At 37.3% G+C, this 25,097-nt stretch overlaps 2 protein-coding genes across 2 annotated transcripts in view; both read right to left on the bottom strand.

Annotated features, from left to right (window-relative positions):
* Window positions 1-428: 428 nt before the first annotated feature.
* Window positions 429-25,097, bottom strand: part of LOC130232520 (probable E3 ubiquitin-protein ligase HECTD4) — a 131,875-nt gene continuing 107,206 nt past the window's right edge. Inside the window, 11 exon segments of the mRNA XM_056462472.1 lie at window positions 429-2,790; window positions 4,971-5,193; window positions 6,946-7,141; window positions 9,608-9,774; window positions 9,949-10,170; window positions 12,653-12,756; window positions 13,109-13,264; window positions 13,982-14,101; window positions 14,733-14,879; window positions 17,631-17,824; window positions 20,282-20,405. Coding sequence (XP_056318447.1) covers window positions 2,654-2,790; window positions 4,971-5,193; window positions 6,946-7,141; window positions 9,608-9,774; window positions 9,949-10,170; window positions 12,653-12,756; window positions 13,109-13,264; window positions 13,982-14,101; window positions 14,733-14,879; window positions 17,631-17,824; window positions 20,282-20,405 — 1,790 coding nt within the window. The 3' untranslated portion in view covers window positions 429-2,653.
* LOC130232519 (uncharacterized) overlaps window positions 24,852-25,097 on the bottom strand; it is a 4,773-nt gene continuing 4,527 nt past the window's right edge. The window contains exon 2 of the mRNA XM_056462471.1: window positions 24,852-25,013. The gene's annotated coding sequence lies outside the window, so the exon portion shown is untranslated. The remainder of the gene's footprint in view (window positions 25,014-25,097) is intronic.

Here is a 25,097-nt window from a genome sequence, read left to right as displayed (position 1 = left end):
GGAAGCTGAATATGTGTTGGGGAAGGGTTCAAGTTCATGAGGAAGTCTCAAAAGAAGAATACAAAGAAGGGGAAATGCATTAGTGAAAGCTGGGAAAATGCCCCCAAAAACACCATTTGGTGAATTATGATTATGAGAATTTGGGAAAATGCAATATGGTAATGAAAAATGGGTGAAATGCAATTAAAAAAAAAAAAAAAGATGGAAAAACAGAGGTGCATTATGGTGATGAGAACCAGGGAAATGCAAAAAACATATAGTAAAAAAATAAAATTAATAAATAATAATAATAATTATAATATATAATAATAATATAATATTAATATAATATTAATAATATATATATATATATATATATATATATATATATATATATATATATATATATATATATATATATATATATATATATATATATATTAGGGCTGCACAATAGGGCTAAGTTGGCATTACAGTATATTTGACCAGAAACCACAGGTCAAAACAGAGAAGATTTGTGGAGACACTGCAGAATTTAATCATAATAGCGTGCATGTTTATCATCTGCAAAGTGTTTTTGAAGCATTTGAAGAAAGTTTAAAGCATTTTAATAGATAATAATAATATTATATTAATATAATATTAATAATATATATATATTAGGGCTGCACAATATATCGTTTGAGTATCGATATCCCAATGTGTGTCTGCAATGTAGGGGAAGGATTCTAGTTCTTGAGGAAAACAAAAGGGAAACTAGAAAGAAGAGAAAATGCCCCCCTAAAAAAACACATTTTAGTGAAATATGATTATGAAAATACAGGAAATGCAAAAATTACAGCAATGAAAAATTTGTGAAATGCAAAAAAATAAAATGAAAAATGTGGAAAAAAAAGAGGTAAATTATGGTGATACATTTATTAAAAAAATAGTAAAGGTAAAAAAAAAAAAATTATATATATATATATATATATATAAGGGCTGCACAATATATCGTTTGAGAATCATTTGTGTGCATCCGGAATGGTCACATCACAAGATATGTTGAGTTGGCATTACAGTATATTTGACCAGAAACCACAGGTCAAAACACAGAAGATTTGTGGAGACACTGCAGAATTTAATCATAATAGAATGCATGTTTATCATCTGCAAAGTGTTTCTGAAGCATTTGAAGAAAGTTTAAAGCATTTTAATAGAGCATAAAGAAGTTTAATAAAGATTCATTTAATTGATTTATATGATGAAGACTATGCAGTGTTATTTTACATTTGATTATTTACTCTCTGACAGCCATAAAGCACTATTTAAGTCACTTTAATATTTGCTCTATTGTGTTTATTTATGAGTGTATACTTTGTTTATTATATGTATTAAATGACTTACAGAAAAAGATCTATTTATATTTATTATTTTGTATTTATATTTCAGTCCCCTACAAAATCATTCATTCTTTCTTTCATTTTCTTTTCAGCTTAGTCCCTTTATAATCCTGGGTTGCCACAGCGGAATGAACCACCAACTTATCTAGCATATGTTTTACGCAGCGGATGCCCTTCCATCTGCAACCCATCTCTGGAAAACATCCATACACACTCATTCACTCTCATACACTACGGACAATTTAGCCTACCCAAGTCCCCTATAGCGCATGTGTTTGGACTGTAGGGGAAACCGGAGCACCCAGAGGACGCAGGGAGAACATGCAAACTCCACACGGAAATGCCAACTGATCCAGCCGAGGCTCGAACCAGCGATCTTCTTGCTGTGAGGCGACAGCACTACCTACTGCGCCACTGCGTCGCCCTCCTACAAAATCATCCCAATGTAAATGAATGACTCTCCAAATAAAGCTATTTAAGTCATCTGGTGAAATTGTAATTTTATCGCAATATATATCAATATATATGTCAAATTTTTCCAATATCATGCAGTCCTAATATATATATATATATAAATATATATAAAATGCATAAAATATAAGATATATAATCAAAAGGTGAATTGTATCAATGAAAGTTTTAGGAAAATGAAGAGAAAACATAATAAAATACTAGAAATAATACTGTATTGAATAATAAATAAATAAACAAATAAAAATCCCAGTGGATAAGAATCAATAGGAAAAAGTAACCAAAAGAAATCCTATAGATGCATTAGAGTAATTTGATTTGAAGGGGGAAAAACAGACTTGAATGCAATCAAATGATGTTCTTAATCATTAATATAATTGAGTGAATTCTGACCAGGCCGTGTTCTTGACTGTGTTGATGAGATGAAGCTGAACTGAGTATCCAAAAATGAAAGTAGAAGTCTGAGTGGCAACAAAAGCTCAAATCAGCATCTCTGCTAATGAATGTGTGCCAACAATCCCCGTCAGAGATAGAGAGACTACATGTTTAAAAAGGGATGACAGCAGTTGCAGTGCCACTTCCTCCCCATCTGAACAGTGTCTGTAATGTACTGTACTGTCGATGTTTTTATAAAAGTGTGTCTTTTCTATCAGGATCTGCTGTCAGACTCACCGGCTTCCCTCCCTCCGTCTGTCTGTCTGTGTTTATAAAGGCATAAGGGTCTGTTCTGTTCCCGCTCCTTCACTGGGGTTTGTGGCAGAAGATGTAAATCTCTTAAGGTTGCGTGGTGAGGGTCTCTCTCAGATCGCCGCTGATGCTGTCTATCCGCTCAGAGGATCTTCTCGATAGTGAATGGCGTATCGCAGTTTCTCCAGCATCACATCCAGAGAGGAATACTGCGGCAGCTTCACCATGAACATACACGTCTCCACGCGGATATAGCGCTGATCTGGAGAGCCTGAGAGAGACAGACACACAAAACTGATCAGGACTGACAGGATACAGGTTAATCTCCACTGCTGTGTGGATATCTGTTATGCTAATGTATAAAATAAACCTGATTTAACGTCCACAAACTGCGATGGAAGCGTCTTCCTTTATAATTGTTCTGACACGCGGCTGTGCTGATGAAGTGAATCTGAAGTGAATTGCTGTACTTCATTACACACATGCTCTGTTTTAAAACATGTTAAACTTGTGAAACTCACTCTTGATCACGTTTGATGATGATTGATGATCCTAGCGAACTGAACAGATCTTTTATTCCTGGCTGCTTTGCGCTCGTCTGGTCTTGTTGATATGATTATACACGTGACTACCGGGACATGTTAATACATGCAGCTGTCAATCAATATTGGTGGGCGGGGGGACCGCACTCCTATGTAAACTTGCGGTCGATCTGAAAACGCTCCAATTGGTCCACCGTTTTTTATATGACGGTCTATACACTATACCTACACATATGTCTGTACAAACAGCTTGAAAAGTAGATTTTTCACCATAGGTGCCCTTTAAGCAATAAGACAAGGTGAATGCAAAAACAAGAAACTAAAAGAAAATACTGCATTAGGGTGGTGAGAACTGGGGGAAATGTCAAAAGAAATAAATTAACAAATAAATAAAATTTGCATTAATGTAGTTAAATGAGAAATATAAATAAAAAAAGAATAAAAACGTCTCAAGTAAAATTGTCAGTAATGAGGATTTGCTATTGGCTCGTTTCCACTGATTGGTACGTTACGGTACGGTTCGGTTTGGTACGGGTGACCTTTATCAGGCTTGCGTTTCCACTAACCCTTTTGGTGGGCGTGGTGTATGACAGAAAGTTTCAGTCGACGTCATTCTCGCTCGAGGAAATGTCTACAATAAAGCTGTACGGGTCACTTACATATCATATGAGAAGCACTTCTCACAACACAGATGCTTCACACACATAAATACTTGTGTAGAAATGTTTATTACTAACTTTTCAATGAACATGAGTTGATTATAACTGCAGATCAATGACAGTGCGAAACAGCCTACTGTAACGTCTGTAATTATATTAAATAACTAAATAAATGAACATATATAAACACATACAGCCCCTTACAGTCTCCGATATGTTACCAACTACAGAAGAACTACATATAGCAGACATTTCGTCAGTATTTAGGTTAAAAAAAACACAAAATATAGCCTACAGTCAGTGTAAACCTCTCATCTGTGTATGTAAGCTTCAGCAGCACATGTAGCCTCTGTTAGACAGTAATTCTGTCATTCCCGATTCATATTAGTCCAAAATGTGAAGATAATAAGTTAGTTTTACATGGCATTTTGTTCATGTTTGCTGAATAATAATGTGCTCCTTTTTTCCAGCTTCTCCTTTGTTTCTTCACGCTTCACTCTCGCGTTTGTCAGCGTCTGACAGGATCGGGTTTCAAAAGCACGTCAATAATCAAGCGCAGGTTATTATCATCAGCTCAACAAGTTTGTTATTTCAGATATAATGTTAGACGCGTGCGAGCGCTAGCAAGAAAGCGAAACCGCTCGCGCCTCAGACTGGCTCATAAAAAACTACGCGGCACAGGGTAAATCTGCTCTTCTTCCTGGATTTGTGGCTGTTCATCAAGACGACGACAAGGTTTGTTTGAGCCCAGATCGACCATGGCTCGTTATTATATGTATTTATAATTCCGCTATAATCTCTCGCTGTGTATTTCAAACATGGCGTTTTTTTTGTTTTCATTCTGGCTTGTTGCGTAAGCGAATGACGTATCTCTGTAAACAAATAGCGTTCAGCTGCGCGTGTGGCTCCGCCTTTTGGTACCCTTTCTCATGTTTGGTACCCTTTCGAAAGGGTGCCGAAAAAGTGGTACGGTTCGGTTCGGTATGCTTTTTGACAGTGGAAACGGCCATAAAAGCGTACCAAACCGAACCGTACCATACCACTCAGTGGAACCGGGCCATAAGGGAGTTTCTAAAATCCCATCTAGAACATTTTAATAAAGGAACAAAAAGGTATACATTAAAATACAGTAAAATTGTGGTAATGAGAATTTGGGGAAGATCCAAAGAGTTCAAATATTCTAAAATCCTGCCTCTGTGATCCCTCAAATTGACGGAGAACTCTGATTGGTTAATGACTATTGTGCTTACCCACGGTGCCATCCGGCGGGGCGATCTTCATGGGATAGGGGGGCACATGTGCAGTGTCCGGACCCCCGTCTTTGCAAGGGCAGGTGAAGGGAATCCTCTCCTGATTGCAGGCGAACTTGATGAACTTGCTGAGCTCCTCCTGCGTGAACATCTCCAGCGCCGCCCAGAAGAACTCGATGTGCTGATCCGTCTCCATCAGACCCACCTGATACATGGTGTGCGCCTAAACAAGCAGTTTAAGGTTAACAGAGCATGATTAGTTAGGGATAAATTACATCCAGGAGGTTATTATGTCAGAATAAAGCCAGACAGGTTTATCAGCAGCACTGTTGTATAAGACAATCCTGAATGTACTTTATCCTGCTTATTACACAGATACTTGCCACAAAACATAACAATTAGACAAAAAAAAATTGTTCTGAGCCGTTGATTAATTCTTTAATTAAATGCAAAGTGGAGTATACACTAACCTGTGCATTATTCAGACACAAGATGGCGCCAGTCAAAAAGCACAGCGTAACAGACATGCAGATACATATGAATGTGTATATATGGATGTGAATGTATTCACTGATGGTCGAGGTCTAGTCTGTGTTATTTAGCAGTTGTTATCTGAGAATAACCTACATTGGAGTGCCCCGACTGACCAATCCGAAATGAGTACTCCACTGAGTAATAAATATATCGTCTCTCAAAAGAAAGATTTGCCTCTGAAATGCATTAACGAGTTGATTTTTTAATGTTTTGCCTACTTCTGATCTACATCATCGTGATTAAAGTAACTAAATTGCATAATTCCCACCCACTCATGACATACAAACACTCTGAAATGGGGGTTTCGTTTCAGACACAGTAAGACCAGACCGATCAAAACAGAATCAGCCAGCTGACCAATCAGAGCAGAGTTGGCTTATTGAAGGGCAGGTGGGTGGCGATTATGCAAATGTGATTCTTCGGTCGCAGATAAAACTCTTTAAGGCGATTCAGACCTGAATCTTTCTTTTGAGACTTTTGATTGTTGTTGGTTTTCCCTGTTGGGAAGAGGTACAGTTTTTAATTTTTACCTCCATAGAACTTATAAAAGCCAGACACTTTTTTTTGCACAGGCCTATCTAAAGGTTCAATGCTGCCAACTGAACATCAACAGTAAAAATGACAATCTGACCTCTTCCCAACAGGGAAAACCAGCAACAATCAAGAATGCATGATTATATGCTGTCATGGGTTTGCAATTGAAATATGTGATTATAATCAGGGTGCAAATTACAGGGGGGTTGGAGGGGGTCTGACCCTTATAATTAATGCTTGATCCCCTTTAAAGGACATCAAAATGAGATGTATGGGGGGGTCTGCTCTTTAATAGTCAATAAATAGTTTGCTCTGATCTATATCTTTATAAATATTAATAATAAAATAAAAGATAACTTCAATTTACATCTGACCACCCCTACAATAGATCATACCATTGCGAATGCATGTTTGAGCCAAAAATATGAAAAATATAAAATCTAGAGCACCAAAAGAGAGTGTAAGTGTTCACAAAACATGTTTTTTGTTAAATAGGCATTTGTAGGTGTCTGTAAAACTATGTATAGTTTGTACTTTATTATACATTAGCCTGCACCTTGTCTTTCATGGTCATCCATCCATTAATAGGTGCAAGAATGCAAAGTGTTTATTTAATATCATAATTTTGAGAACCACTCAATATCCCTCAAAACAATGAAAACATTATAGCATATTTGATTAATAAATTAGATGTAATTGAATTAAATACATAAATTTATTCACTGACGCATATTACTGAACATAACCGAAAATGTATGATTCGCACCCTGACTATAATGGAAGTCAATGTGGCAAAAACAGCCACCAACATAACCAAAGGGGAGTCAATCTGACCAGTACAGACGGGTTAATACCAGTGTAAACGGGTGTGAAAAGTCTCCATAAGCAGGAGTGTGTATAAACTGACCTTCAGGAACTCCAGGTTGATATCCGGCAGGCCGCAGGTGCGCAGCTCCACCTCTGCGGGACTCAGTAAAGTCAGCAGCTGCAGTGGGATGATGGAGCCTAGACCGGCGCGCACTGCAGACATACACTCCACATTCTGCAGCTCCCGCAGACGCAGCTCACGCACCGCCCGCACATACACATCCTTATTCTCCCAGCTAAACACACACACACACACACACATACATACAGACAGACATCTATTAACTCATTCAAAGATCACGTATGCCCTTTTATGGCCTTCAAGATGTCATTTACAGGTGAAGACAAAATGATTACATAAATACTATGGAAGTCAATGGTTACAGGTTTCCAGCATTCTTCCAAATATCTTCTTTTGTGTTCAACAGAGGAAAGAAAGTCGAATGATGACAACATTTTCAATTTCGGGTGAACGATCCCTTTAAAACCATGTGCGAACAGGGCCTGTGTGTATAATACATGAAACTGTATAATGCATGAAACTAGACTTCAAGGGGCAGTTCACCCAAAAATGAACATTTACACACTGTTGACTCCTCAAGTGGTTACAAACCTTTATGAGTTTCATTCTTCTGTTGAACACTAGAGAAGATATGCTAAAGAAAACTGAAAACCTGTAACCATTGATTTCCATAGTAGGAAAAACAAATCCAATGGAAGTCAATGGTTACAGGTTTCCAGCATTCTTCAAAATATCTTCTTTAATGTTCAAACAGGTTTAAGGGTGAGTAAATGATGACAGAATGTTCAATTTTAGGTGAACTATCTCTTTAATACCAGTAAACAAGGTCTACAGTATGTGTGTAATACATGAAGCTTTACAATGCATGAATCTAGACTTCAAGGGATAGTTTAACCAAACAATAAACAACATTTACACACTATTTACTCTCACTCAACTGGTTTCAAACCTTTGAGTTTCTTTGATCTGTTGAATACTAAATATGTTTACAAAAAACAAAAGCTAAAACCATAACCTGTAACCATTGACTTCAAAAGTAGGAAAAACAAATCCAATGGAAGTTAATGGTTACAGGTTTCCAGCATTCTTCAAAATATCTTCTTTAGTGTTCAACAGAAGAAAGAAACTCAAACAGGTTTAGGGTAAATGATGACATAATTTAAAATTTCGGGTGAACCATTCCTTTAAAACCAGGTGCGAACAGGGTCTGTGTGTATGATACATGAAACTATAATGTATGAAACTAGACTTCATGGGATAGTTCCTCAAATATTTTTATTTTATTTACCATTTACTATTCAAACCTTTCTTTCGGAAAGGTTTGGAGATTTCCAATTTCTTTCTTCTGTTGAACACAAAATAAAATACCTGTAAGATATAAAACCTGTAACCATTGACTTCCACTGTATTAGCTTGTTTCTACTCTGGAGTCAATGATTACAGGTTTCCAGCATTCTTCCAAATATCTTCTTTTGTGTTCAACAGAGGAAAGAAAGTCGAATGATGACAACATTTTCAATTTCGGGTGAACTATCCCTTTAAAACCATGTGCGAACAGGGCCTGTGTGTATGGTACATGAAACTGTATAATGCATGAAACTAGACTTCAAGGGGCAGTTCACCCAAAAATGAACATTTACACACTCTTGACTCTCCCTCAAGTGGTTACAAACCTTTATGAGTTTCATTCTTCTGTTGAACACTAGAGAAGATATGCTAAAGAAAACTGAAAACCTGTAACCATTGACTTCAATAGTAGGAAAAACAAATCCAATGGAAGTCAATGATTACAGGTTTCCAGCATTCTTCAAAATATCTTCTTTAATGTTCAAACAGGTTTAAGGGTGAGTAAATGATGACAGAATGTTCAATTTTAGGTGAACTATCTCTTTAATACCAGTAAACAAGGTCTACAGTATGTGTGTAATACATGAAGCTATACAATGCATGAAACTAGACTTCAAGGGATAGTTTAATCAAACAATGAAAACATTTACACACTATTTACTCTCACTCAAGTGGTTCCACACCTTTAAGTTTCTTTGATCTGTTGAATACTAAATATGTTTACAAAAAAAAAGCTAAAACCATAACCTGTAACCATTGACTTCAATAGTAGGAAAAACAAATCCAATGGAAGTTAATGGTTACAGGTTTCCAGCATTCTTCAAAATATCTTCTTTAGTGTTCAACAGAAAAAAGAAACTCAAAGAGGTTTAAGGGTGAGTAAATGATGACATAATTTAAAATTTCGGGTGAACTATCCCTTTAAAACCAGGTGCGAACAGGGTCTGTGTGTATGATACATGAAACTCTATAATGCATGAAACTAGACTTCACGGGATAGTTCCCCAAATATTTTTTTTTTATTTACCATTTACTATTCAAACCTTTCTTTCAAAAAGGTTTGGAGATTTCCAATGTCTTTCTTCTGTTGAACACAAAATAAAATACCTATAAGATATAAAGCCTGTAACCATTGACTTCCACTGTATTAGCTTGTTTCTATTCTGGAGTCAATGGTTACAGGTTTCCAGCATTCTTCAAAATATCTTCTTTAGTGTTCAACAGAAGACACTCAAACAGGTTTAAAGGCGAGTAAATGATGACAGAATGTTCAGTTTTGGGTGAACTGTGCCTTTCACGTATATTATTATGGAAGTCAGTCATTTGAGGCTACCTGACAGTGATGTCACGTCCTCCCTGGCACAGCTCCACTTCCTCTCCAGTCATAGTGATGTATGTGAAGGTGCAGCAGGGCCGGCTGGGGGAGTCTGGACTCTCACCCAGGGGACTCTGAGACGACACTTCAGCACACAGTGCTTCCAGCTCCGCTTCATCACACAACTGTGAACAGCAGACAACAGGATAATTCAGGCTTTCATACTAGGAAATAGAGCACTTACTATTGACTGTTTACTTGAAACTTAAATGACAGTTCACACAAATATTAAACTTCAATAGAAGTGCACCAACAATTTTGCCCACATCTGTATTATGTAGAGATTAATATTATTTTACATTCTCAAACTTCTTGATGTAGCTGTATGTGAGCAGGTCTGCTTCCCGCAGGTCAGATTCGGCATCCAGAGCCTCTCCGACCAGACCCTTCCAGAAGGATCCCAGCAGGTCCAGCGGTAGCGGCACGTCGGCCCGGATAGCGATGCCCAGCAGCTGGCCGAAGAAGTTCAGCAGCTGCTCCTCAGCGTATGTGATGGGACACGGAGTCAGGATGTACTTCCCCTGTAAAAACAAACACACGGCAGATGATGTGGCACATTTCTAAACAAACTGTTTGTACACATTTGTCATGTAATGGTCTATATGCACAGCTAGGGTTTTTCAGACATCCACAAACCTCTAGTGAAAGCTTAATAAGGCTATTTTCAATTTCAGAAGGTTACTTTTACAGCACTGATTTTGTAATGTAATTAAAATATAATCAGTTAAATAGACTTAAGTGTTCATTCAGTAGTTTAAGCGTAAGTTCAAGGTAGTTCAGGATCAGCAGGTACGTGCTAAAACTCCAAAAATACTGGAATAAAATAAATGTTCATATTTTAAAGACATGGAGGGGAACAATGGAATTTGATGCAGTGCTTCTTTTACATTCTGAGACCCACTTTATATCGGATATCACTCAGACGGTGAAGATCCGTGATTTTTAAAGAAATCAAATCTTAAACGTGACGATTTGGTAACGGCATCCAGTTCACCGGAAGCTCTTGAGCTGGCTGACTGAAAATTAAAAGTCCCTGTGCATATACCCCATTGCAATTTAGCTTAACTATTAACAATATTCACTTATTAACAATCTGTGTTTATTTTTTACTATTTCTGCACAGAATTTAGTCAAAGAAATAAATAAATAACAATAAAAATCTGCAAATTTTTTTTTCCCTGATAGAAGTGACGCCTGTCATCGTTGTAAGCAGTCTCCTGCCAATCATCTCCATATGTTCTGGAGTTGCCCCCAATTGAAAAATTTCTGATCCAGTATTTTTGACACACTTAATAAATCTATTAACATAAATCTAGACCTTAACCCCTTGACAGCCCTTTTTGGTATTTCAGAGAGAGTTGGCTTAACTGTTGCATCTCGCCAAGTTATTGCTTTTTCTACTCTTTTAGCTAGACGAGCCATTCTTATCAAAACAGGTGATTCCTCCATCACATGACATGTGGATCCCAGAAATCTTGAGTTACATAAAACTTGAGAAATTAAGATGTTTACTCGCAGGATCTCTCAAATCTTTTTGAGATCTGGAACCCTGTGTTAGACCATATCAAAGGCTTACCCTGTTCAGTTGATATCAGATCTAATACACAGTAAATAATTGGAAAGAGAAAATATTGACTCCTCAATGTTAACTTTTTTTTTTTAGATTTTATTTATTTATTTTGTGCTCTTATCGTAAACTTGCTCATTTATCATTAATATATTTTTAAAGAATTTCTTTTATTTTTAATTTTATTTTTAATTTATTATCATTATGGTTTTTCTTTCAGAGGATAAGTTTGTTTATAATTCATAAATTAAATTTATTTTATTTTGAGGGGATAGTGGGAAAATAAGAAAAATAAGACAAACTGTAATTTTTCTAATGTTGTATTGCATACAGTGATGTATTGTCTTGTTAAACACCAATAAAAAATAAAAATAATCTGCAAATTTTTGCGAAATAATTTTGAGAGTATAGTAACCATAACCATGAAATTAAAAATAATAACTTTTTAACTTTTATTTAAGGTTTACAATACAAATCCAATTAGATTCACTTGTTTGGTAAGCAAAGCAAGTCTCTCATATGATAAATCTACTAAAAGACTGCATTGTAAAAAAAAAAGTATATACACATTTGCATATTAGTCAACATAAAGACTGAATAAAGATATGTTTACACACGTTTACAAAAGAAAATAGACTCGATGATGGGCTAAAAAATGTTGGCCTACTTATTAGTAAATATTATTAACATAATATGTCAAAACATAATTAATAAGCAGTTTTGTCTTTAAAATATGATTTAAGTTACTACTAAATGTACTGACTAACATTTGTTAACTAATATACTTCATTCATATACATTTCAAAACTTGTCATTTGTAATCAAATGTGTAAATCGATGCGTGTATGAAGCTTATTAACAAATAAACATTGTAATGACCATTACTAAATAACATATTGCAGAACAATCAAATACAAGCGTACATGTTAGTCAACACCAAGTCTACATTTTTAAACGTATTAATCTTTTAAGTGAGGAACGATAACTAAATACAACTAAGTGGCCTTATATTTGAAATAATCTTAAGTATTAACCTATAATATCTATAATTAACACTTTTAAGATTTCAAGTGCAGACTAATTAAAAATTCAGCACACTTTAATACAACAATAAAGAACTGATAAATGGAGAAATTATGATTACGGAAGTTGAAACTAAATATTAAGTAGGAGGTGGGGTTTTATTTAAGCCCCTCCCCTCATCTTTAATTTGCAGCAAACTATTTAGAGGGGTGTGGCTAGACATTTCGCCCAATCAGATTCAGAGAAATTCCGCCATTTCAGAGCAGAAGCAGCTGCTCAGATTTTGATTGAAGGTGACCAAAATGAACAGTTTATATCACTGGATTAGTGTGTATAAATTAATTGTTCATCTTAGCAAAAGCAGAACAACACAAGTCATACATAGCACACAGAGGAAGGTGTAAAATGTTCACCTTATTACGGTTAGCGGCAGCGCTCGGGCAGGGCAGAAGCAGAGAGAGAGCTGAACTCTGGAGCTCCTTGCACACCTGCCATAAGAAATGCCTGAAAGAGCCACCTGAGGAGAAACAAAACGTACACAAAAAAACTAAGTATATTAGGGTCTTAATACTATTTAAATGTATGGTTGTTCATTTAAATAAAGCTGAAATGAAATAATACCACTGCAGGTATTTATTCAAATGTGGAAATAAAAATAATCTAGCTCCAAACTAACAGTGATATTTATATAACTGTTTTTTTATTATATAATTTAATTCAAAACTATAGCAGGCGAAGAGTTGGAGACATTTTATATATATCTTTAGTAAAATAAATAAAACTAAATCAATAAAATTACCCAACACAAGAAGAAGTTTGTTACACTAGAATAGTGAAATGTTATGCTAAAAGGCGTCTGTGTGACTGACTGGTGCCGTGGACCTCCTCTCCGGTGAAGCGGATGTTGAAGGCGTATGTCGGGTCTCCTCCGCTGGCGATGCGCACACACAGCTGAGACGACGGCACACAAGATAGCTGCCGTGCCGCCTGGCAGAAATACGTGTTCTCCGCAGCTCGCATCTCTCCTGAAACACACACATCGGGGAGTTAAAGTACACATGAAATCAAAAATAACCATATAGCATTAGTTAGCTTGCATTGCTAGTTTCCTGGCGAACAATTCATCTGTGCATGTCATTAAGATAGGAAAAAAATCCCCTTATTAGCTTAAATGTAAATCTGAAATTGCACTTCCTGTTTGCTAGTTAAATTCTGAGATTACGTCTGTCTGAGGTATTGGGTGTGGCTAACATACTTAACCACGCCCCTGTTGCTATGACAACAAACAAAAATGGTGAGGATGAGGATGGTGTTAGGTTGTAATAACTCTCCACAAACCCTCTTCCCCATCTTTTTGAATGAAATGCCTACTTTACTGAATCCAATCAGCTCGCAGTACAAAAAACAAGCCACGCCCACTGTTTCCTCATTTAATATTCTGTTTCTTTAGGAACTGCATCACAATACGGAAAAAAAAGCAGTCGCAGCTTCCGGTTCATGCAGACTTTAAAGCAGGGGTCACCAAACTTGTTCCTGGAGGGCCGGTGTACTGCAGATTTTAGCTCCAACCCTAATCAAACACACCTGAACAAGCTAATCAAGGTCTTACTAGGTATACTTGAAACACCCAGCCAGGTGTGTTGAGGCAAGTTGGAGCTAAACCCTGCAGGGACACCGGCTCTCCAGGACCGAGATTGGTGACCCCTGCTTTAAAGTATCCTCTGTGTGAATAAAGTCTTTACCTCCCACAATCTCCAGCGGGTCGAGTGTGATTTCGGGTGCCGCATGATCTGCCGTCCGCTGCACCGTAGCATTCAACACCCTGTTCATCACCGTCACCTTAGTGTCGTAAAATATCAGGCCTGCAAATCAGATAGAGCGAGTAAACAGGCATCAAGATTATTATACAGTTTTCATTTTGATGCTATTTTAAAATGGGCTGTGTTTAGTTTCATGGGGGGCACGGTGGCTCAGTGGTTAGCACTGTTGTCTCACAGCAAGAAGGTCGCTGGTTTGAGTCCCGGCTGGGTCAGTTGGCATTTCTGTGTGGAGTGTGTGCATGTTCTCCCCGTGTTGGTGTGGGTTTCCTCCGGGTGCTCCGGTTTCCAACACAGTCCAAACACATGCGCTATTGGGGAATTGATTAACTAAATTGACCATAGTTTATAAGTGTGTGTGTGAATGAGTGTGTATGGGTGTTTCCCAGTACTGGGTTGCGGCTGGAAGGGCATCCGCTGTGTAAAACATATGCTGGAATAGTTGGCGGTTCATTGTGGCAACCCCTTACCCTTGAGTAAGGGACTAAACCGAAGGAAAGTGAATGAATGAATAATGCAATAGTATATGAACTATGATTAATAAATGCTTTACAAGATTATTCATACTTAGCTGATGTTAGTAAATACATTAGATAATGGACCATTATTTTAAAGTGTTACCAGCTTTAACAATCATTTAAAATATATGTAAAGGCCTGTTTATTTGCATACTGACCTTTGGCCTCGCACAGAAGTGTGGCGATGCTGTTCTGGTAGGTCTGTGTGAGTCTCAGCTCCACTAAAGGCAGGAAGAAGCTCTCCAGTGTGCTGTTGAGTGACTGCAGCAGAGCAAATCGCAGACGCAAACTCTCCACTGGAACTCCTGTGTGGACACAAACACATTCACTAGACATCCACATCAAAAACATCTGAAGAGTTCATTTACAAAAACCTGACTTCATGCCTCGGTTTCATTAGTTAAGTTAGGGATAAAGCACATCAAGCAGGCTGTTATGGCTGAATTAAGCCTGACAGTTTTATCGACAGCCCTAAGTGGCACACTGTTGATTTGAAGTGATTTTATTTATTTATTTTCGAACAGAAATACCATACATAAAAATTACTTAACAAAAAATACATTTCAACATAAAAATTGAGCGGGATGAGGCGCAAGCTTATTATTTTCCCACCCCATTACCACACATCATTCGTCTATTACTTAAACTTATTTCTTCTTTTACTTATCTTTTCTTTTTACATGAGACATATGAGCGTTGCATGAGACATATTTTATCCTTTTGCCATCTTTGTACAAATAAAATCAAACATATGATATGTCATTTACATTTTATAACATAGACCCCAAAAAAATACATAGTACTGCAAACAGCCATTAATTGAAAGTTCATCATACCTTGATCACCTCTATTCATCATTATTTTCTTTTAATAATATATATATATATTTATACAACTTTTTATAAGACTTTTTTTGTATAAGACTGAAGGGTTTATCCTGTAAAAACAACCACCCTTTATGTACTTTATCCCGCTGATTACATGGCTACTAGGCACCAGGGTTATTATAGTTAACGAAAAGGAACGAAAAAACGAAAACTAAAATGTTAAATAATTGTTGTTAACTGAAATAAAAACGAGAGTATTTAAAAAAAAAATAACTAACTGAAACGGTATTGTGTACATACAAAACTAACTAAAAATATAACAAAAACCTCCTTTGTTGTCGTCTTTGTAAATGTATTTAATACATAATCTTACTGTAAGCCTTTTAGAAGTAAATCTTATTCGCGCTGCAGGTGTTTGACCCGTACGAGTCTGTAGTCCTGCTCGAGCCGGTTCTCCGCCAGTCATCCTCGCTGTTGCTCCCGCGACAAAAACAACGAGTGGACATGACAGCAGCACGGTGACAGCATTAAATACAGACAATTAAAACTATTACTTTAACACATCTGTGCCCAATAATGGGATTTATTTCTGTATCGCGATCACGAATGAATCTTTTTAACCGGATCTTCTAAGTGAACCAGTTGAACTAGTTAATCGAACTGAATCATTTGAAACGATTCGCGTCTCCAGTAAGCACTTATCCACAAACTACTTACTTTTTAACAAGCTTAATACCCCCCTCTGACTCTAAATAATCCAATACACACTCTTATTTAGTTATTAGAACAGTAACGTTACACTGAGATCAAATTTGAGAAGCGGTGGACCGATGATACTGCGCATGCGTGATTCAGTGAACCAAACCCAAACAGCACATGACAGCCTGCTGTGACTGAACTGAACTTGAACAACTGCGCCGCAAGTAAACCGAGGGCTTAAATGAGAGGATCTGGTGGAAAACGTAAATTTAATTCATAACAGAAAATCGAAATGGAATTTAAATAAGTGAATCAGGATTCAGTTGAGTTGCAAAACTTTACTGTAAGACATTATTCAGATCATGGTGATGTTGTAACTGAAAAAATCCAAAACTATTGTAACCTTGCTAGGCACAAAATGTAAACATTTGACACAAAACATTATTCTGAGCAGTAATAGTTTATTAATACTTTGATTAAACGTAAAGCTGACAGGAACGACAACAGCTGACGGAGTATACGCTAACCTGCGCATTATTCAGACACAAGATGGCGTCAAACAGTCAAAAGCTGACAGAAACTAAAAGAGCTGAATGAAGCATACAGTAATCTACACTCTCCTACAAAATCCACCCTATCAATGCAAAATTATGAATTCTTTCCAAACAGTTACTTAAGTACCAAATATTGTGAAACTGCATTCATATCGCGATACACATTGCAGAAATACAAAATATCGCAATGTCAGTTTTTTCGCGCGGACCTTTCACAATCCTGTCCCTCTCTCTCACACTTTATTTCCTGTCATCCTACTGTCCTATCAAACAAAGGGAAAAATGACAAAAATAAATATTAAATTAAAAAATATATACAGATGAGGTCAAAATTATTCACCCTCGTGTGATTGTCTCTTTTCAAATATTTCCCAAATGTTTAACAGAGCAAGGAATTTTTTCACAGTATTTCCTGTAATATTTTTTCTTCTGGAGAAAGTCTTATTTGTTTTATTTCAGCTAAAATAAAAGCAGTTTTTAATTTTATTACATTTAAAATTTTATTAAATTAAATTTTATTAAAGCCAATATTATTCGCCCCCTTAAGCAATATTAGTTTTGGATTGTCTACAGAACAAACAACTGTTATATAATGACTTGCCTAATTACCCTAATTAACCCAGTTAAGCCTTTAAATGTCACTTTAAGCTGAATACTAGTATCTTGAAGAATATCTAGTCTAATATTATGTGCTGTCATCATGGCAAAGAGAAAATAAATCAGTTATTAGAGATGAGTTATTAAAACTATTATGATTAGAAATGTGTTGAAAAAATCTATCTGTTAAACAGAAATTGGAAGAAAAATATACGAGGGGGCTAATAATTCTGACTTCAGCTGTATAAGATAATAATAATGATAATAATAATAATAATAATAATAATAATAATAATAATAATAATTCACGACCCTTGAGAGGTTTTTGCATCTGAACTCTTCATCATGTTAACAAAATAAAACACAGAGATGGACTTGCCTAACAGACATGCGACCTCAGGATCAGCGCCATCTTTGCTGGCGTCCAGGTAAACCTCATGCGGATGCAGACGGGCAGGAGTGATGGCCAGGTGACGGCAGAGACGGTTCACAAACTGCACCAACGCAAAGTCCATCTCAAAGCTCCATTTTCTGCTGGCTTTTTGAGCATGTCGGGAATCAATGCATGTGCATCTGGAAAAAAGAAGACCTATTATGTCCAAGATGTAAAATAAGGAGGTGTGTGTGTGTGAAGTATCAGCTCAAAATACCAAACAGAGCCTTTTAGGCTTTGATCCTAATTGTGGTGTTTTGGTGACTGTCGCTTTAAATGCAAATGAGATTGTGCTCTTTTCAAAAGAGGGTGGAGCTACACATTCCTATGTGTCAGCATGGCAGCAGATTTAAAACTCTAACAGTGGACGGCTGCTTCTCACTCAGGGCTGTTATTGCTAATAAGGGAGAGATTACCAGAGGGCGGGGCTTCCCCTTCTGATGACACGTACAAAGGGAGAATGTCAATCAAAGTGTTTCTGCAGACCTTTTTATCAAGTGTGATTATAAAAAATACAATTAATTAATTTGACCATTAGAGGCTGGCTATATTTAAAAACTGCTGCCACACAACAGTGTTTAAACCCCTTATAAAAGTTCATTTTTGCGTAATAGCAGCCCTTTAAGACTTTATCATTTAAGGTCAATAGGTGGCGCATGGCATTGACATCAAGCTTGTAGTCAATATCAAAACATGGCAGAAATTCAGCCACTGATTCATCAGTTTGGCATTATATCAGACTTGTTTATGTGGTAAATGAAAACCATTTCGTCAATAAACATTAAAAAATATTGTGCAACTGGCATAATTTGTACCAATGTTCTAAGGACAACCAAGAAATCCATCAAGACCTGATGATAATTATGAACAAGTTACTTTGATTTATTTATAGATGACTTTTGTATGTGGAGCTGCCCCCAAAACCTCTTGAGTAGTATTGATATGCCAATGTCTTCATAAAACGCAGAAAATTTCATAGCAGCATTTACCTGAAACACATGCTATGGACTGTTGCCAGTTTAAGAAAAGCAAAATCTGTGTTGAGTAGTAAAAATTACTAGTGCAATTGTAGGTAAAGCACAAAGACAACTAAATGAGATGTACTTAATGAGAATTAAACAGAAAGCACATGTAATTATTGAAGATTGTTCCCATCCCTTAAAGGGCACATAGTTGACCTCTTTTTTATGATTTAATATTAATATTATGGTTGTTCTGAGTGTGCCAGTTTAGGTTCAGTTTAAAACACAATTCAGATTTGTTTATTATAATGTGTTAAAAAGTGTCATGTTGGGGGCGTGTCCACAGCTCGCTGATTTAGGGGTGTGTTGCTTCACATGTAAATTAGTTTCGACTTCCCGCCAACGTAACAAGGGGGCGGGGCCATGAGCTCTGTGTTTGCAACAGAGTCTGACAGGCAGATGGAGAAGGAGAGAGAGAGGATCACCATTCAGTCATACATGTACGACTCTGACACAGACCAAGCAGAGTACAAAATCATTTGTGTCTTTGTACAGTTTTACAGCCAACTGTGTGCTAGTTTCAAGTGCCGAGCTTGTACACAGAAACTAATAACCACACACACTGAATTAACTTTGACTGAGGCACCGGATGTGCCGCTCGAAGCCGCGATACAGCACACCAGATACTCTCTGTGGTGCGGCAGAAACATGAAGTGTCCCGAATCGTCGCGCCACGCATTTTTGAATTCTAAACATAGGTTTCTGCAGCGGTCCGCGGCGCCCAGCCGTCGACTTGAGTGTACCCTGATAGAAACTGATGTTTATAATTCTAAAACGCATGCTAGTTAAGATCACAGGGAGCTTCTGGGATCATGAGAAATGCAAACGGCTGAAGTATAAGGTAGACTCAATGAGAAGTACACATGTTTGCAAACCTACCTAAAGATACAACCAATAATTCCGATTAGAGCGATAATGTGGAGAATATTGATCTTGTGTTGAGCCCAATGAGCCTTGCATCTAAAAATAGAGCTAGCGTGTTCCTTTACTGATATCGCTTCAACTCACGCTGAAAATGGCGGACGTGAATCAACAAACTGAGGATATGATGACGCGCCTGTCAATCAATATTGGTGGGCGGGGGGACCGCTCTCCTACGTCAGGTAGCGGTCGATTTGAAAACTGCTCCAATTGGTCCACCGTTTTTTATGTTGTTAAATTGAAACAAAAGCACTGGGTGTGTTTATATCCCCCCAATATGACGGTCTATACACCATACATGCACATATGTCTGTCCAAACAGCTTGAAAAGTAGATTTTTTTACCATAGGTGCCCTTTAAATATAACATTTCAGCTCTTTCCATCAAAAGGACGTTTAAGGCAAGCTCAAGTTCAGTAAAACGTGCATCAAATATCGTGTGCCGGCTTCCATTAGAATATTAAAAACTGGGTTTTAATTATGAATAGGGTTTAATTAAGGTTTGAATGTGATGATATTGAATGTATTTGTGTTGCCTGTTTTCTGTGATGTGTGTGATGTGAGCGCTGATGTGATTGTGTGGTGAAGCCAAAGATCCTTATCCACTTGTGCACAATAAAGAAAGTAAAAGTAGAATCGTGTATAAAGTGCAAACCTGTCAAAGTGGAGGTCATATCCACAGGCCAGGATCGCCCGCCAAACACTGCGGATATCCTGCTTGGCTCTGTCCAGAGTAAACTTGTGGAAACCTTCCAGCGTCAAAAACTTCTCTTCTGGCACTGTTGAGAGGAATCGAGATCAAAGGAGATCATTAACACTGTTGATCGAGCGCCTGCTTAAAGTTTTCCACGTATATGCGCACACTGACCCTTTATTGAATCGTTTACTTTTACACTCTTACTAAGGAATATACAGTTAAATACAAAATTACTCGCCCTCCTCTGAAATTAGTTCTCAAAAACATTTCTTAAAGATAATTCTTCAGTAATTCTATGGAGAGGGTGGATAATATTTCATTAGCTATTTCTAGATAAGAGTATTCAGCTTAAAGTGACATTTAAAGGCTTAACTAGGTTAGTCGGGTCAATTGTCAAGTCATTGTATAACTTGAACTTAAAATTCTGTAGCCAATCAAAAAGCTGGCTAGCCGGCAGGTAAGTCTCACATGGTCGCCACTGAAGCTAAGCAGAGCTGCACTCGGTCAGTACCCGGATGGGAGACCACATGGGCAGGCTAGGTTGCTGCTGGAAGTAGTGGTGGTGAGACCAGTAGGGGGTGCTCAACCTGCGGTCTGTGTGGGTCGTAACACCCCAGTATAGTGACAGGGACTCTATACTGCTCAGTGAGCGCCGTCTTTCAGATGAGATGTTAAAATGAGATCCCGACCCTCTGTGGTCGTTAAAAATCCCAAGAAAACCTTTGAAAAAGAGTAGGGGTTTAACCCTGACATCCTGGCCAAATTTGGCCTCCTAACCATCCCTATATTATAATTGGCTTAATCACTCTGTCGCCTATCTAAGGAGACCCGGAAGGGACGTGATTGGGGGGAAAAAGATTGGTGGGAGAAAAAAAAACACTGAGTGATAGGAAAACATATTTTTTAAGGTTTTTGCGTTCCCTCGCAAAGATGTTTTACATTATCTCGCAAAACTGTTTCTGCACAAACACTTCCTGTTCACTTCATTCATGTAAACCCTCCCGTTTTTGCCATTCCATCCCACTTTCTTTCCATTAAAGTTGTGCGTCGATCGTCGTCTTTCATATGCAACCTCTGAAGCAGTGAATGCATTAGCGCTGACTGACAGACGCGCTCCGTACAATAAACTGATCCCAGATCAGCTACATGCCAATTAAAGCGACACCTCTGTTATCAAACAAGTGAGCAGCAAATGAATCTCTGGTTTTGTTTAGTTTAACAGAGGTCTATAATGAAAGCACTTCATTACTTTAGAAGTTTGTGCTCATTTAAGAGAAAATGAGCTGTTTAAAATAAAACATGCAGGACGGAGATGTTTACGCATTATTCAGTGTATTTTTCTGTTTAAACATACACCCGAATCCAAAAGTGTCCTGCACTTTTGCTCATCTGTAAATGGCGTGTAGCTGATCTGGGATCAGTTTATTGTATGGAGCGTGTCTGTCAGTCAGCGCTTATGCATTCACTGGTTCAGAGGTTGCATATGAAAGGCGACGATCGACGCAGAGCTTTAATGTAAAGAAAGTGAAAGCAGATATTTTAATATTCATTTAAGCGTGCTTTTAAGATTAAAAATATATCAGAAATGTGGGAAAATACTTAAATTTATCATCCTACTTATGATAGGATGATAGTGGGATAGAATGGTAAAATATGGGAGAATTTTGGCAAAAACGGGAGGGTTTACATGAATGAAGTAAACAGGAAGTGTTTGTGGAGAAATAACAAACGAGATAACGCAAAACATCTTTGCGAGGGAACGCAAAAAAAAAAAAAAATTTAATATGTTTTCCTATCACTCTGTTTTTTTTTGCCCATCACCACGTCCCTTCCGGGTCTCCGTACCTCTCCACCAATCAGCTGAGGCGCAATATGGCTGCCGTCACGTCATCCAGATAGATGCTGCACATTAGATGAGGAGATTCCACCCAAAATGTGTGTAAAGCGCTTTGAGTGTCCAGAAGTGCTATATAAATGAAAGGAATTAAAATATATGTTGATTATAGGGGGCTAATATTATTGACCTATTTCCCAGCCAAACTTAGACAAATAAGATTTTCTCCAGAAGAAAAATATAACAAGAAAACATCTCGAAAAATGTCCTAGATCTGTTAAACAGCACTTGAGAAATTCTTCACAGGGATAATACACTTTTCTTCAATGGTTAACATATTCAAATCCACTTAATATGTATAGAATATAAATGTAGGAAATGTAGTAAACTGCAGTTAAATTTAAATTCAGATTTAATGTGGTTAGCTGACAAGAGTGTTTTAAACTATCTCTAATTTCCTAATCACTCATATATTATCTGGTTAGTAACATGCATTTATGACGAAGTACAATATACTTTCTAGTCATTTCCACTATTAAACATGTCGGAAATCAATGCATGTGCATCTGGGGAGGGGCGGGAGGGGGTCAACTTTTTTGGTAGTAGTTTGGTAACACATGCTTCAGTGAACCAAATGTATGAATGTATTCAAATAATATCTAATTTTTTAATAAAATGCATACATTTCCAGTGTTTTGAGGAATTTTTAGTGACTATTTTAGAGGTTACTACACTGAAAACAATTATTCAAAGATGATTGCTTGGATTTACTCAATTTTTTTACGTTAAGTGGTTGTAAATAATTTATTTGGGCTGAATTTAAACAAACAAATTAAGTTGAACATTTAAATTCAATTTGTTTGTTTAAATTCAACACAAATAAATTGTTTGCAACAGTTTTGCATGACACAGTTTTTTCAGTGTAGGTAGGTCAAACTATACAAATTATGTGTCCATTTTTATTTATTAATTTATTTAGGCTACATGCCGATATAAACACCTACAGTATAATACAAGAAATGTGTTTTGTGAATACTTAAGATGGTATTGGTGCTCAAGAACTGCCATTTTCAGACTGTCAAATGTTTTTCCTAGCATTGATTGGCGCGATTATGCATTTACAATGCTATGAACCATTATAGCGGGGTCAAATGCATATTTATATTATACATTTTTATTTTTATTATTAAGGATATAGATCAGAGATCAGAGAAAGCATTTTCTTACTATTTAAGTGCTGACCCACCTCCCACACATCTTGTTTTAAAGTCCTTCAGGGGGGGATCAAGCGTTAATTAGAGGGGGTCAATCCCTACAAACCCAATGTAATTCGCACCTTGGTTATATTCACACACTGCTGCCACACAACTGTGTTTAAACCACTTATAAAGGTGATTTTTGCATTATATCTCTTTAAGACTTTATCACTTCAGGTCAATAGGTGGTGCATTGCAACAAGACATCAAGTTTGTAGACAATATCTACAATATACTTTCTAGTCATTTCCACTGAAACATGCATGTTTAAACACATTTCTTAAATCACATCACATATTTTAAGCCAGCGTTTAAGGGACAGTTCACACAGAAATTAACATTTCCTCATCCACTCACACACAAGGGGTTTCAAACCCTTGAATTTCTTTCTTCTGTTGAACACAAAAGAAGATATTTTGAAGAATGCTGTAAAAAAAACGGTCACACTTATTTTGATGGTCCGTTTGCTGAATTTAAGTTACATTGCATCTACATGACAACTAATTCTCATTAGATTATACAGTAAGTAGACTGTTAGGGTAAGCTGAGATGTACTTGTAAAGTTTCTTATAGTCAGTTAGATGTCTGTTGAAGGAGCAGTATCAGCAGATAATAAACAGACAGTCTACTAATACTCAAATGGACCATCAAAATAAAAGTGGGACCAAAAAAACGCACAATAGTAGGAACAAAAAATACTCAATATATAGTCAATGGCTGCTTTTGTCCAACATTCTTCAGAATATCTTCCTGTGCAGACATTATTAGAACCCACTGTACATTATAATGGAAATCCTGATCTAAAGCTTGCAATTCTACTTTTGACTGTTCTTTGATGCAGTCCTTCTCTTCATACGGTCTATAAATTATTGTTTAACATGTTAATAGATGTGATGAAAACCCTATTGTTTACTTCTGTGTCTGGAACAAAGTGCTGCCATGCTTCTCTTGGATGGATATTGCTCTAATGACAACAGGCTGAGCTCTACCGCTGAATGAGAACAGTCCAATATTATGGACAGCAGGCTTTAAATCTGGTCAAATGCTTCAGAGCAACAAACAAAACATGACCTGATGTGTGATGTCTACTGTAATGGACGCAAGGACAAAGGTGTTGTGGGTATGATAGAGTCTACATCTCACTCAATGAATGAACTGACTATTACTCTGACACAACCCAGCCCTGAGAACTCATCAACCACTAAACACACACACACTACAGTCAGTTTATCCAATTCACATTTATTGCAAGTGTTTGGCCTGCTGGGGAAGTGGAGTGACCAATCACTGTTCTCAGTCAGAATGAGTGACCAATCACGCATCTCAGTCTGTGAAGCAGTGACCGATCACGCTACACAATCTGGAGTGGTGACCGATCACACTACACAGGCTGGAGCGGTGACCGATCACGCTACACAGGCTGGAGTGGTGACCGATCACGCTACACAGGCTGGAGCGGTGACCGATCACGCTACACAGGCTGGAGCGGTGACCGATCACACTACACAGACTTGAGCGATGACCGGTCACTCTTCTTCTTTCTGGAGCAGCGATCGGTCACTCTGGTGATGATGAGTGGAGATGAGGCAGGCCTTCTCGTCTGAAAGAGAACAGAGTCATTAATATCAGCGTCAGTGTCTAAATGAAGCTGAATTTGAGTATGAATTAACGTGACATCTGACCC

This window comes from Danio aesculapii, chromosome 7, assembly GCF_903798145.1.
Source record: "Danio aesculapii chromosome 7, fDanAes4.1, whole genome shotgun sequence".
NCBI lineage: Eukaryota > Metazoa > Chordata > Actinopteri > Cypriniformes > Danionidae > Danio > Danio aesculapii.
The sequence above is the reverse complement of the archived record's forward strand: the minus strand, read 5'-3'. Positions and strand labels throughout refer to the sequence as shown.